The following is a 13,868-nucleotide window of genomic DNA, read 5'->3' on the forward strand; positions in this document are numbered from 1 at the left end:
CCTTGACTCCCTCCCTTGACTCTCTCCCTTGACTCCCTCCCTTGACTCTCTCCCTTGACTCCCTCCCTTGACTCTCTCCCTTGACTCCCTCCCTTGACTCCCTCCCTTGACTCCCTCCCTTGACTCTCTCCCTTGACTCCCTCCCTTGACTCTCTCCCTTGACTCCCTCCCTTGACTCCCTCCCTTGACTCTCTCCCTTGACTCCCTCCCTTGACTCCCTCCCTTGACTCTCTCCCTTGACTCCCTCCCTTGACTCTCTCCCTTGACTCCCTCCCTTGACTCTCTCCCTTGACTCCCTCCCTTGACTCCCTCCCTTGACTCCCTCCCTTGACTCTCTCCCTTGACTCCCTCCCTTGACTCTCTCCCTTGACTCCCTCCCTTGACTCTCTCCCTTGACTCCCTCCCTTGACTCTCTCCCTTGACTCTCTCCCTTGACTCCCTCCCTTGACTCTCTCCCTTGACTCCCTCCCTTGACTCCCTCCCTTGACTCTCTCCCTTGACTCCCTCCCTTGACTCTCTCCCTTGACTCCCTCCCTTGACTCCCTCCCTTGACTCTCTCCCTTGACTCCCTCCCTTGACTCCCTCCCTTGACTCCCGTCCTTCCCTCCTCCCCTCCTCCGCCCTGGGGGAGGACCTTCTCCTCCCGCCCGCCGCCGCCGTCAGCCTTTTCCCCCGAGCGGTTCATCCGGACGAATGAAGCCGACCGAGCGATGTCACTGTCGGTCTGGCGTTTAACACGGAGGAAGACACGGGCACTTGGACGTTTCCTGGCTTCGCTTTCAAACGTTGGATGACACTGGCCGTTTTTTATTTGTATTTGTTGTACTTGGCCCTTGTGTATAATCCGAATAAAGCGGTGAAAGGATGAACACCTGGGTGAGGAGCCGGAGGAGCGAGCACAGCCTGGGAGCGGAGCGGGAGCACTTCGACAAGCAGCAGGTAAGCGGGGGGAGGATGGCGTCGCTTCTCCGGCTCTGGCGCGGTGGTTTTCGGCGGGAATTGAGCACATGTAGGCCCGCCGATGGCCCAGCTCTGACTGCGCAGACCACCGCCGTTTAATTCAGTGTCCGGATTAAATAACGTATCGAATGTGTTGAAGCGGAACCGCATGAAGTCTTCCCCGAGCTAAACTGCGCACGAGGCGGACAGAGAGGCTCGTGCTCACCGCGGCGCTAAAGGGAAACTTGCCAGGTCTGGTTCTTTAGCTTCGGGTTTGTAATAAAATGATGCCAATTCTTTCTAGTGAGCACTCGTTTGTATTTGACATCTCTGCCCTATATGCGGCCTTCTTAGTGTAGGTAGGTGAAAGTCCTTGGCTGTGCTTGTGGATGTGATGGAGGGTGAAGTCCGGGGCAGGTGCTCACTCCTCTGGACACATGACAGGGCAGGTGCTCACTCCTCTGGACACATGACAGGGCAGGTGCTCACTCCTCTGGACACATGACAGGGCCGGGGCAGGTGCTCGCTCCTCTGGACACATGACAGGGCAGGTGCTCGCTCCTCTGGACACATGACAGGGCCGGGGCAGGTGCTCGCTCCTCTGGACACATGACAGGGCAGGTGCTCACTCCTCTGGACACATGACAGGGCAGGTGCTCACTCCTCTGGACACATGACAGGGCAGGTGCTCACTCCTCTGGACACATGACAGGGCCGGGGCAGGTGCTCACTCCTCTGGACACATGACGGGGCCGGGGCAGGTGCTCACTCCTCTGGACACATGACAGGGCAGGTGCTCACTCCTCTGGACACATGACAGGGCCGGGGCAGGTGCTCACTCCTCTGGACACATGACGGGGCCGGGGCAGGTGCTCACTCCTCTGGACACATGACAGGGCCGGGGCAGGTGCTCACTCCTCTGGACACATGACAGGGCAGGTGCTCGCTCCTCTGGACACATGACAGGGCCGGGGCAGGTGCTCACTCCTCTGGACACATGACAGGGCCGGGGCAGGTGCTCACTCCTCTGGACACATGACGGGGACGGGGCAGGTGCTCACTCCTCTGGACACATGACGGGGCCGGGGCAGGTGCTCACTCCTCTGGACACATGACAGGGCCGGGGCAGGTGCTCACTCCTCTGGACACATGACAGGGCCGGGGCAGGTGCTCACTCCTCTGGACACATGACAGGGCCGGGGCAGGTGCTCGCTCCTCTGGACACATGACAGGGCCGGGGCAGGTGCTCGCTCCTCTGGACACATGACAGGGCAGGTGCTCGCTCCTCTGGACACATGACAGGGCCGGGGCAGGTGCTCACTCCTCTGGACACATGACAGGGCAGGTGCTCACTCCTCTGGACACATGACAGGGCCGGGGCAGGTGCTCACTCCTCTGGACACATGACGGGGCCGGGGCAGGTGCTCACTCCTCTGGACACATGACAGGGCCGGGGCAGGTGCTCACTCCTCTGGACACATGACAGGGCAGGTGCTCGCTCCTCTGGACACATGACAGGGCCGGGGCAGGTGCTCGCTCCTCTGGACACATGACAGGGCAGGTGCTCGCTCCTCTGGACACATGACAGGGCAGGTGCTCGCTCCTCTGGACACATGACAGGGCCGGGGCAGGTGCTCGCTCCTCTGGACACATGACAGGGCAGGTGCTCGCTCCTCTGGACACATGACAGGGCCGGGGCAGGTGCTCGCTCCTCTGGACACATGACAGGGCAGGGGCAGGTGCTCACTCCTCTGGACACATGACAGGGCCGGGGCAGGTGCTCACTCCTCTGGACACATGACAGGGCCGGGGCAGGTGCTCGCTCCTCTGGACACATGACAGGGCAGGTGCTCGCTCCTCTGGACACATGACAGGGCAGGTGCTCGCTCCTCTGGACACATGACAGGGCCGGGGCAGGTGCTCGCTCCTCTGGACACATGACAGGGCAGGTGCTCGCTCCTCTGGACACATGACAGGGCCGGGGCAGGTGCTCGCTCCTCTGGACACATGACAGGGCAGGGGCTCTTTATTGCACAAAACGTCTTTATATGCCCGTTTTTGGAAGATTACACTGTTTTGCTGGTATTTTTAATAGATTTATTTAAATAGGGATGCATCGATCCAGCTTTCTCAGTTCTGATACCGATATCCATCGATACTTGGGCTTTGATCTTGAATATCCGCAGAGACCAAATATCAACCAATACCACATTACTCTCTTTTAAAACTAGCATGTTATCAAAACTTACTAAAAGATTAAGAGGGGTCAATGCATGTTATATTATTAGCACACCCATTCAAGTAAAACATAAACAACATAAACTCGGTGACTGAATTCTGTCTGAACATTTCAATATTTACCGGGTTGAAATTGGTCAAATTAATTGTTTATTAACTTCAAAATGCCTCTTTGGATTATTGTATCAGTATCGGAAAATAGGGAATTAATACCCAATCCTTTACATTTTCATGTATTGGCACCTATAACGATACTGGTATTTATTTTGTAGCATCCTGTTTAATACTTTATTCTCTAACTGAGCTTAACTGCAGAACAACAACTATTATGTATTTTCTGATTCATCTCCCAACTCTACTAGAGCGCTTTAGTCCAGAAGACCGGGTCCTGTCAACATGTCCTATGTCTTCATGCAGATAAGATTAAACTTCTGATTCTGAATTCTGAATTCTATTGTATTGCAATGCGGCCAGATTTTTGCCTGAAATACTGTGGCATTTATATGGTCCTATTTTTGATTTGGTTTATCTCTAATAGTGCTGTTCTAGACCTGGTGGAGATCTGGTGGTGCTCAGGAGGTCAAATCTTCTATAATAAGTTGTACTTGGTGTAAATGGATTGAGAACCAAACCTGCTGTGTAGGTAAATTGGACCACAGTAGTCTGAGAAGTGTCTGTTTGAATCGTATTTATTCATTTTCCCTCATAGCTTAATTATGCATCAACTGTTCTAGAAGGAACTTTATTTATTTTATAAGTACATGTTGTTTTCCATCAGATGCCTCTTTTGTGAAGTTATTATGCAAATGTACCACAAAAGTTACTAGTTGTTTGTGTTCTGAGACGAAGATTTGTTTGAAGCTCCTTGGAGATGTAAAGCACACAAACTGGCGTTGTGTGTGTGCGTGTGCATGGTGTGTGCGCGTGTGCACGTGCGTGTGCACGTGTGCACGTGCGTGTGCGGGATGGTTAAAGATGGCTGCTCCTGTGGATGACTGAGACATTATTTGCAGAGTTGTCACCATGACCAGGCTGTGGGCCTGTTTCCTGTGCCTTGTGTTTTGTTTCACGCTCAGCTCGTTCTTCCGGTTTGACCATCTTCTCTTTGTGCCACAAATTCTTTTGTCTCTGACACGCAGACTTTCAGTTTGAATGTCAGTCTGGGAAAAGTATTTGCGCTGAACAGCAAGGGAAATTCAATTCCAAAACTCAAGTCCTTCCTGGTTACAAATACAATATAATGATATGAGTGGATGAAGTTGTCAGTGGCTAGTTCACATGCACACCAAAATCAAATTATTATGATATTTGGACTTTTTAATGACAGGTAAAGCATGAAATCTGAAATCAGAGGGACCATGATCTTAAAGGATCTTATTTTGCTGTTTACATATTGTAATAACTTTAACTCCAAAAATAACCAGATTTTGTGTGCGCATGTAACTGCAGCCACTGACCATTTCTTGTGGCTACTTTCTTTACAACTAGAGGAATCTTTGACATTTTAAACGTCAACTAAATTAGTACTATTAAGTGTACATCCCACTTACCTGACAATAAAAGACTAAACACATAATATATACGTTTTGGGCTGTTGGTTAATCCTCTGACCACTAACAACTGAATGTGTGGCCCAGCACAGTCCAGATCTTTGCTGTAGTTTGTCCTGTGTGTATTGGGTGAGCACAGGACATTTTCAGAGAAAGAGTTTGGGGGCAGGCTACCGGTGTATATTCATCTTAGATGTTGTCTTAACAAACCAAACAGTTTGTTTCATACTTAAAGGCAGTATGGATGATTTTTCGGCGATTTGAGAACGCAGGCGGAAGTGCGCACGCGCACTTCCGCCTGCAGACCGATATAACACACATGTGCGTTTGTTTATTAGCGCAACGGAGTGCATCGCATCGCTCGTCTCCTGTAGATTTCTGTCCACTTCTGCGTCAGCTCGAACTGTCTTTCTCCGTCTTCATTTTGCCCCGTACACTGAGGGAACTATATTATGATAGATCCATGCGCTTAGGCACGCGGAAATGTGGGGACGAGCCTGACGCGGCTGCAGGTGAGCGGTAGGTGCGTTTTATGATTGATATGTGGCAGGACAAATGATTTATCCACGCCACGAGGAAATATGATAAAAAAAATTGCATACCACCTTTAAATATGCAGTAAGACGGCACAAGGAGAGAGTGCTGCTGGAGTATTCTTGTGTGGTGCTGCTGCTGGAGTATTCTTGTGTGGTGCTGCTGCTGGAGTATTCTTGTGTGGTGCTGCTGCTGGAGTATTCTTGTGTGGTGCTGCTGCTGGAGTATTCTTGTGTGGTGCTGCTGCTGGAGTATTCTTGTGTGGTGCTGCTGCTGGAGTATTCTTGTGTGGTGGGGACGCATGCTTCTATTGAGCTGTTTGTTTATCTCTAGTTAATTAACTGGCTGACACACACACGCACACGAAAATATTTTAGTCTTTTCAGCTTCAACCTATTTTGAAATGATCCCTAACCTATCCCCAAATCCATGTGAAGAACTCTATTCAATCTGGGAATGCTCTCGCCAAAAGCCGTGGGGACGTTAAAAATATACTTCACGTTATTTAATCAAAGCATCACAACAGCGGAAGAAGCAAAAAAACATCTAAATTGTGTTAAATCCAGAGGTTAGAAAAGCACAGCCCTTTCTCATCCACAAATGTTCAAAGTGCCATTGTGTGCACGCTTTTGTCTACAAAAACAACAAAATTGTCTTTCTCCTAAAATAGGTCAAATTACGGCCATTGGCGCCACCATGTTTGTTTTGACTTTCGCCCAAACGACAATGCTGCTCTGTGATTGGTTCCGGTCCCACCTACAGGCCTTAAATGCCATGTGATTGGCCCGTTAAACCACCAGTTTGGACTGTGAATTAATCAGCGGGAGCCTAATAAGATGGATGGATTCACAAGAGTTAGCATAAACCAGCTTTAGCCATGTTTCCCAGACCAAAAACTTGGGTTTTAATTGCAGAGATAGGCCTTATTATTATAAAGTATGATTCAGGTACAAAGTAGATTTTACTCAGTCAACATTAGTTCTATTTGGGTAAGGTCAGTAGCTCGCATAGAAACACGGGGCACCATTAACCGGACAGAGCTGAAAAGCGAACAAGATGATCTGGTCAAGGCCAGACAAAAATGAGCTTTATTGGATTATATAGCTGCTCTGGATTCTAAAAACAAAAACAAAATTTAAAACCGTATCAACTAAAACACATGGCGGTCGATCTCTATCCTGGATGTCTTTTAAAATCTGCACATATTTACCCTAAATCCTTCAGCGCTCATTTCTAACTAAGCTGTTTTTTTTATTCCTTTTCCTGTGTGTATCCCATTACTTAATCCTATTTTTATTTAAGACCGCTTTTGGCAAAGATATTCCCAGTTCTAGCAGAAGCTTGTTGCGCTGTCGCTCCGGGCTGTGAGCTAAATGCTGGAGAGATACAGTGAGCGTTTGAAGCATATTCTGCACACAGTGAACTGCCCTTGTATTGGACGCTCTTTGTAACGGAGCCGGAGGTGTAATGTGTCAGCCACTCCTGCTCAATGGAGCCTCTGCTCATATGGAAATGAGGAGGGCATGACCAAGAACCAAGTGTGGGTTTTGATTGGCTCGTTCAAGTGTTTGGGTTTGACCATTGACTGAACGTGAACCACCTCAAACACAGCCCCAGTTCCTCTTGGAGTTCTTTGGCACGGTTTATTCAATGGCAGAGTGTGTTTCCACGCTCCAGGCCCAGGGCAGGGCTGCTGCAAAAGCCTTTACCTTTTTCTTCAGAAATCAAATAGGGGTTTGCATTACCTCTTACGTTATATCTTATATTTCACAATATATCCCGGATACTGATGTCATTGACAGTTTATGGCGATTTTTCCTTGACTTTGGTATTTCACAAAATGAAAACAATTTGATGGGTCATAAAAGAAGACACTGGTAAAGGCACTGAAGGTTTTATAGTGAAAATATTGAATGAATCAATATTGACACTGAATCGTGAGAGGCTACTTTATAATACTATAATACATCCTGTTTCCAAAATAAAAAAAAACATGTCACTTCCTATAAATACTTATTTAAAGTGGTAATGTATACTTTGACTGAAAAGGTGCTTAGTGCTGCCCTCTACTGTCTTGGCAGAATTGACCAATTCTGTCCAGTATTGGCATAGAAATCTACTCAAAACCAGGCAACAATACTTAATTGATATGCATGACATCATTAAAATATTGCATACGTAACCCTGACCCCTTAAATTATATCCAAATTGTATCTGAATGATTTGAACATCTTTGTGTAATGCATTGGGTTTGAATCATGTTAAATGCACTTATGCACTGGATGTATAAAGTTTTTAATCCAAAGTCAGTGCTGCGCATCATTAAAGGGGAAATCTGTTGTAGCTTTGTTTTTATTCTGAGAAAAATTATAATTTTCAGTTTTTTTTGTCTGCATTCTCTTGTGCATCGCTCCTCTTGAGCTACAGTGGATCTGGAGTAGATCAGGGCTAGACCTCTCGTAGGCTGCTTCAGACCCTGCTCCATAGGGCCCCCATGGAAATGAGGCCATTGGCTTCTTGAGCCATGTGGCGATGAGGATAGTCTGAGCCGACGCTTGTGCTGGTGAGGGAAGGAATCCTCCAGTCTGAACCTTCACTTAAGCTCCTTTTTAGCTTCGGCTGCTCTGACTCTGTTTAAAGAAGACCTAGTATGCAAAAAAATTACTTTACTCTTAATCATGTTAGAGAATAGTTTTGTCTCATCGTTTATTCAAAGTTTGCTGCTATTTTCAACCATAAGTCAACAGACTGGTATTAAGGTGTTTTAGAGCAATATAAGATGATAATGAAAATATATCTAAAGGCCATAAAACTGCATAATATGTCTTAACATTGTGATCCAGGGTTGAACCACAGCACAGTTCTGTCTCTGATCTCACCCCATTGTTCTAATCTGTTCATTCTGTGGTATGTGGGAGGCTGTTGTTTCTAGTCATCTTTTCTTGTTATCATGTGTGTAGTGCTGACTCCCACAGCAGCACATCCCCTCACTCTCCCGCCCGCTCCTCTCCACTGTGACCTGGAACAAGGTGAAACGTGTGTGAGTGTGTGTGTGTGAGTGTGTGTGCGCTGTGCTGTTTGCTTACCCTCACCTCGACTATTGCCTGGGAGAGGGGGGGCGGGGGAGGAAGGACAGCTAAGTGGGAATCGCACAGCGTGGGTGGAAATGACTGTACTACAGGAAGAACCGTAGAAAAAATAAGGAAGAACTATCAACAGGATATTGGAGCACGCACATGTGGACGATATTAACGACACTGAATGTATTTGGTTTACTCCACCAAATACCGTCTGAAGGGCATTTAATCGTGTCCAGGAGAATTGACAAAAAGACTGCAATGGGCCTTTGTTGAATGAATAAACTAATAAAGAATCAATCAAAACATGTTTGTACAGATCTAAACTACAGGGTTAGCAACAGTTTTGTGGAGGTAATGATGGTACTTCAAACATTGCCTTTGTGATTAGTCTTGTAGCCCTAATGCTAATGTTCCTACTGACGCCAATACAGTCTTCTAAATCAGCCTAGAATTGAGCTCCAAATTAAAATAGCAATTTTAATGGCAGTAATTAGCACACCACAAAGGCTATGATTCATATTTAAGTAGTATAATTTAATAGTAAGTTCCTGTGCAAGCGACGACGTCTCACTTATTTGAAGCTGCTAAATCTGCATTTTTTGTTCTGAAAAGTATGTGATCCTAGTGTTAGTTTTGCAGTTGAGATTTGAGTATTTTCTCAAATGTTAATGTTCCTGAATTGGGGTGAAATGTGTACTTTGAACAGAATTCCACAATTAAAAGATAAATGCCAAAAATTGCAATTGGATTGTTTGCCACACTCGTTCAGCAATCGCATGGAATATAAAAGCACGTCTTGCGTTGAAGCTAAACACTGAGTGACCTTGTGATTGCCGCTCCAGTGTTGAATTAAGCTGATAAGAGGTGCTGTAAGGGCTGCTGCCTCAGGGTTTGGTCCCAGTCTGCTGTACACCTGCTAACATGGAAGGTCTGCTCAAGAGCAAGGATGACCAGGTGAGCAGCACTCTGGGACCGGGGACAGGGGATCAGGAGTCAGGGACATTTATGGAAGACTTGGACTCGGTTGGGTCGTAGTTATTTACATTTTGACTATGAATTTCATGACTCAAACTTATTTAAAGAGGCTGCACCGGTTTTTAATCTAATTAAAACATGTTTTGCCCAAGTACAAACTAGTTTAATTAGTAAAAGCAGCTCTTTAGAATGAAAAGTAAACCGCTGTTTGCCGTCAGCCTCTCATAATGGGACTTCCTAAAAGTTTTCACTGGACAGGACTAGGCTCGCACTCTGTTCCAAAGCCCTAACCTAACCAAATCCACTGTTCCTATCCTAATCTTACCCTAATTGTGAAATAATATATTGTTCAGAGTTCCCAGACTCGGTCTGTAGATTGAGAATGACTCTTGGATGAGAGTTAAAACATTTTGTTTTTCTAAAAACAGAGCCCAAATGACAGCGACAATCGTTTTCTACAATGGAACACTCCTGGACGAATGAAGGATTACACCGACTTGTTTCAATAAATGCAGAAACACTAGAATGCCTTAGCTCCACCCTGAGAACGAAATGCCAGTCTTTTAGGGACTCCGATCTTGTATGTGCATAGTGCCATAGTGCCATAGTGCACAGATTGTACATAGGATTGGTCATCTCCCAGATCCACAGATCTCTCCCCTCTTGATTTCTTGATTTCTATCTTTGGGGCACTTTAAGACCATGGTGTATCAGATAAAGGTCATCGTCATCGTCTCAAGGAATATTAACGCCATTCAAAGCATAACTCCAACTGTGCTAATGAAAGGTCATCAACATTAAAAAACAAGTTTTAAATGAAGTTGGGTGTAAAATAAATCTGAGATATTTCCAGTTTATCAGTATTGCCCACCCTGAAACTCTAGTCCGTGATCTGCTTTTACATTCTGGCCCACAGCCAATTCAATTACAGCCCATTGCTCTCTTTTTGAGTACTCTGTACTTTTTATCACGAAGCTTGACTTTGTCTGATCTTTGAGGCGCTGTGTTTTTTTTGAAAGTCCTGCTCCTGTTCTGAGCTGAGTCAGCTGAAGCAGCCGCCTGGAGACTTGGATGTGATGGGAGCTGGCAGCAGGCCGTGTGCCAGCTTCAGGAGCAAAGATGACAAAAGCCTAAAGTGTGGCTCCACTTGTGCTGTGCAGGAGCAGTAACATCTGACAGAAGACAGGAATCTGATCTTTCTTAACCCAAGAAAAATTTCACTTTATTGTGATTCACATTTGTACATTTTACATTTCAGTTAGGTTGCAATTAATGGTTTTGGCCCTTCTGAAGAAATGTTCTCAATAGTCCGTTCAATGCTATGTGGATGTTGGAGGATGTTTGTGGACTTTGTTGCCACTGCAGATTCTTCTTCATGCTGTTTCACACTTTTATCTTGACACTTTAAAGCAAAGCGACGGCTGTGAACTAATATTATGCCTTAAACTTTAACCAAGACCCAGATGGCGAGTCCAGACGGACAGTACGATTCCCAAAAGCTTCACACAGAATAAGTGGAAGGAGTTCATGCAACAGTTATATACCAACACGGAGCACATCTTTGGTTATGGTTGAGGCGCAGGTGGTTTGAGGCGGCACGAGAATTTGAAGACGCTCCAGAGCCACACTCTTTGGGAAAATTCTGTTTAAGTTTATATTTTAAACGTGTCCAGGAGAATTGACTGAAAGATGGAAATAGAACTGACAAACTAATAAAATGATCATATTTCAAAACATGTTTGTACATATCTAGACTACAGGGTTTGCAGTTTTTTATGCAGAATAAGAAAAGAAAGACATTTTGTTGTTTGTGTACAAATGGGCTTTCAAAAATTGCTTTCTTTGCTAATTGTGTCCATTTAAATAAAGACGTCTATAAAAGGTATGCTATTGGCTGATGGCAGAGGACACGTTGAGCATAGCAATAGCTGGCTACTGTTTTTTCCTCAAAGTATGACAAATGTATTAAAATTCAATGATAAATGTCAGCAGAAAACGGGCTCCTCCGTCAGGGGAGATCTATCAACTGCACGAAAAGACTTGGCTCACCACTTCTTGTCAGTCAATTCAAGAAACACTCAATTACTCTTTTTGGAAGGTTTCCTGTGCAGTCATGATATCCTCCTCCTCTCCAGTCATCATTTAAATATAGCACCATGTCCGTCCTTCAGCAGTACAGCATCTTTCAGCTCTCAGGTTCTGTCCCCCCTCCTCTCTCCTCCTGCTCCGTTGCTCCTCCTCCTGCAGCCCGGCTCGTCCCTGCCATGTGTCCTAGGCCTCTGTGCCAGGCTCAGTGTGCCAAGAGTCTGCCGTGGGCCTTCCTCCCCCAACACAAGCTCCTCATTGTCCCCGCGTTCCTCCACAGCCCAGCGCAGCCCGAGTGCGTCACCGGGCTGGAGGAAGAGGAGGGCCGGGCCTCTGAAGCCTCCTGTGTGAGGCTGTGTGGATGCGTGTTTTAGAGGAAGAGTTCCTGTACAATTATATTTTAGGAGTTATAGAATCGGTGAAATGGGTGGCAGGGATTTGAATGAGAAAACGAGTGGTGGAAAAGAAACCGCTTTAATTTTGGATTTTGATTAATTTTAGTTTCACTATAGGACTGCAACTAGGGATGGTCTTTTTTGTTTTGATTTGTGATCCAATATTTGCTGATATTGATTTTTCTGATGCCACAGATCTATTATAAATTGAAGTGAACATTAGAAGTTCACTTTTCACTTTATATTTGTCTGGAATATAAGATGATTAGTTGCATGCTTGTGTGAACATCCAGACATCTTTTTACGCCAAAGCTCTTCTATCTCCATTTTTACTCTGTTCAAAAAGACAAATGTGATGCGCCGACACATGACTGCGCCAAATATCGGCCGATTTATATTCAATACAAGCAAATATAGATATAATGAAAATTGGTGTATATTGTACAATGTGGATGTATGGAACTGTTATGTATCTATTATATATTGCCTAAAAAGATAAAGCTGTATAATCATGACTTGTCCAAAGTAGTAAAATAATTGTTTGTATTTTGATAATCATAATATCAGAACTTCACACGGTATCGGATAGAACTTCTCTCCGTTTATTTTCCCGGTTGCTGCATCAACTGCCACATCAACCTTCACCATTGTGATAATAGTAAAGAGTGTGATATCATTAATGAAGTTTTGGGCCTCTTTGAGCCGTGTTTTGTCGTAAATCGAAGCAGAAAAACTCCGGAATGGGCTTGAAGGGAGACAGCAGCGCGGCGCCGGGGGGGAAGGGTTAGGGTTAGCCATGAGGCTATATGGCAGTGCCGCGTTACTGAAACTGCTGGGCCATTTGACCGCGCCGCGGCTCTGCAGCCACTGCCTAAAGGGAAATAGCAATTTTATTCCGCCTCTTCAAAATATCACAATAAATGATAATATACCGTGATATGAATTTTGTAATCAAATTGTCCTGCAAGATTTGGATATTGTTATATTCAGTTTAGAAATATTTAATTTTATTTGACACGTATTGAGATTTGCCCTCAAATTTGGAGAGAATGCTAAAGTAAAATGGCTATACTAATTCAAAAATCCCATTATACACCAAAAAAAAAGTTAATGGTATGACTTTGCAAATGCAGTAGTGATATTTCATTTGAATAAAACATCAATACATCAAATCCTTGGCACGGAAATGCTACATTTTCTCTGAATAGTGGAAGTCTGAAACAACCTTTAACAATCTTATCCAGCGCAGCTTTACACACAGCTTTATCAGAGTCGAAGCAGTGCGGCTGAAAGTGTAATCTGGTGTTTTGGAGCTCCTGGTGATGAGCCGCTGTGAGCACAAGCACAGTCGCTCTCGTGTGTAAACCAGTCTTCCCCTTCTGTGTTTCAGCTGAGCAGTATCAGCAAAGCCATCAACTCCACCGAGACGCCAGTCAAAGAGAAGCATGCCCGCCGTATCCTTTACCCCTGAAGTCAGAGCCATCATCACGTCTCGTCAGGAGGAGCTGTGATGATGACACCGTACACAGGATCATAAGACGCCATATTTACTGTTGGTTATTGTAGCTGCCAAGTAAAAGCACTCAGATTCATGTGAGCAATATCAGAGCCTGGTTTAAACACATTTACTAATGGATTTGGTCACCACTGTAAAAGGTCACATGCTCTAATATTTGGTAGGACCACATTTAGCTTAGATTACAGCACACATCCACTGCGGCGTTGTTTCAATAAGCTTCTGCAATGTCAAATGATAAAGACGTTAAAAAATGTATGCAAACTGGAATGAAAACACAGATCTTGTATCGATGATGGAGAGAGTCCAAAACACTCTCACTGGGGTTCACATCTGTAGTAGATTTGTTTGTGCTTCTCTTCAGAAATTTTCTCCGCTCGATGCCAATGATTTGACCCTTCTCAAACACGCTGACCTCTTTCGATGACCACGGGATTTGTCTTTCCACATGGTTGTTTCAGAAATGAGAAGACACTCACTTAGGGATGCGTACCGCTACGATGGACCGGATCTGGCCCTTTAAAAACGTTTCGGTTCAGGTCCAAAAAACCCGAAA

The 13,868-nt window shown here is 45.4% G+C and overlaps 1 protein-coding gene across 1 annotated transcript in view; it reads left to right on the forward strand.

Annotated features, from left to right (window-relative positions):
• Positions 1–676: 676 nt before the first annotated feature.
• Positions 677–13,868, forward strand: part of hip1rb (huntingtin interacting protein 1 related b) — a 38,965-nt gene continuing 25,773 nt past the window's right edge. Inside the window, exons 1-2 of the mRNA XM_072433753.1 lie at positions 677–939; positions 13,187–13,250. Coding sequence (XP_072289854.1) covers positions 865–939; positions 13,187–13,250 — 139 coding nt within the window. The 5' untranslated portion in view covers positions 677–864. The remainder of the gene's footprint in view (positions 940–13,186; positions 13,251–13,868) is intronic.

Source organism: Eucyclogobius newberryi, unplaced genomic scaffold (assembly GCF_026437365.1).
Source record: "Eucyclogobius newberryi isolate DKJ021-1_F unplaced genomic scaffold, fEucNew1.0.hap1 SCAF_6, whole genome shotgun sequence".
NCBI classification, from domain to species: Eukaryota; Metazoa; Chordata; class Actinopteri; order Gobiiformes; family Gobiidae; genus Eucyclogobius; species Eucyclogobius newberryi.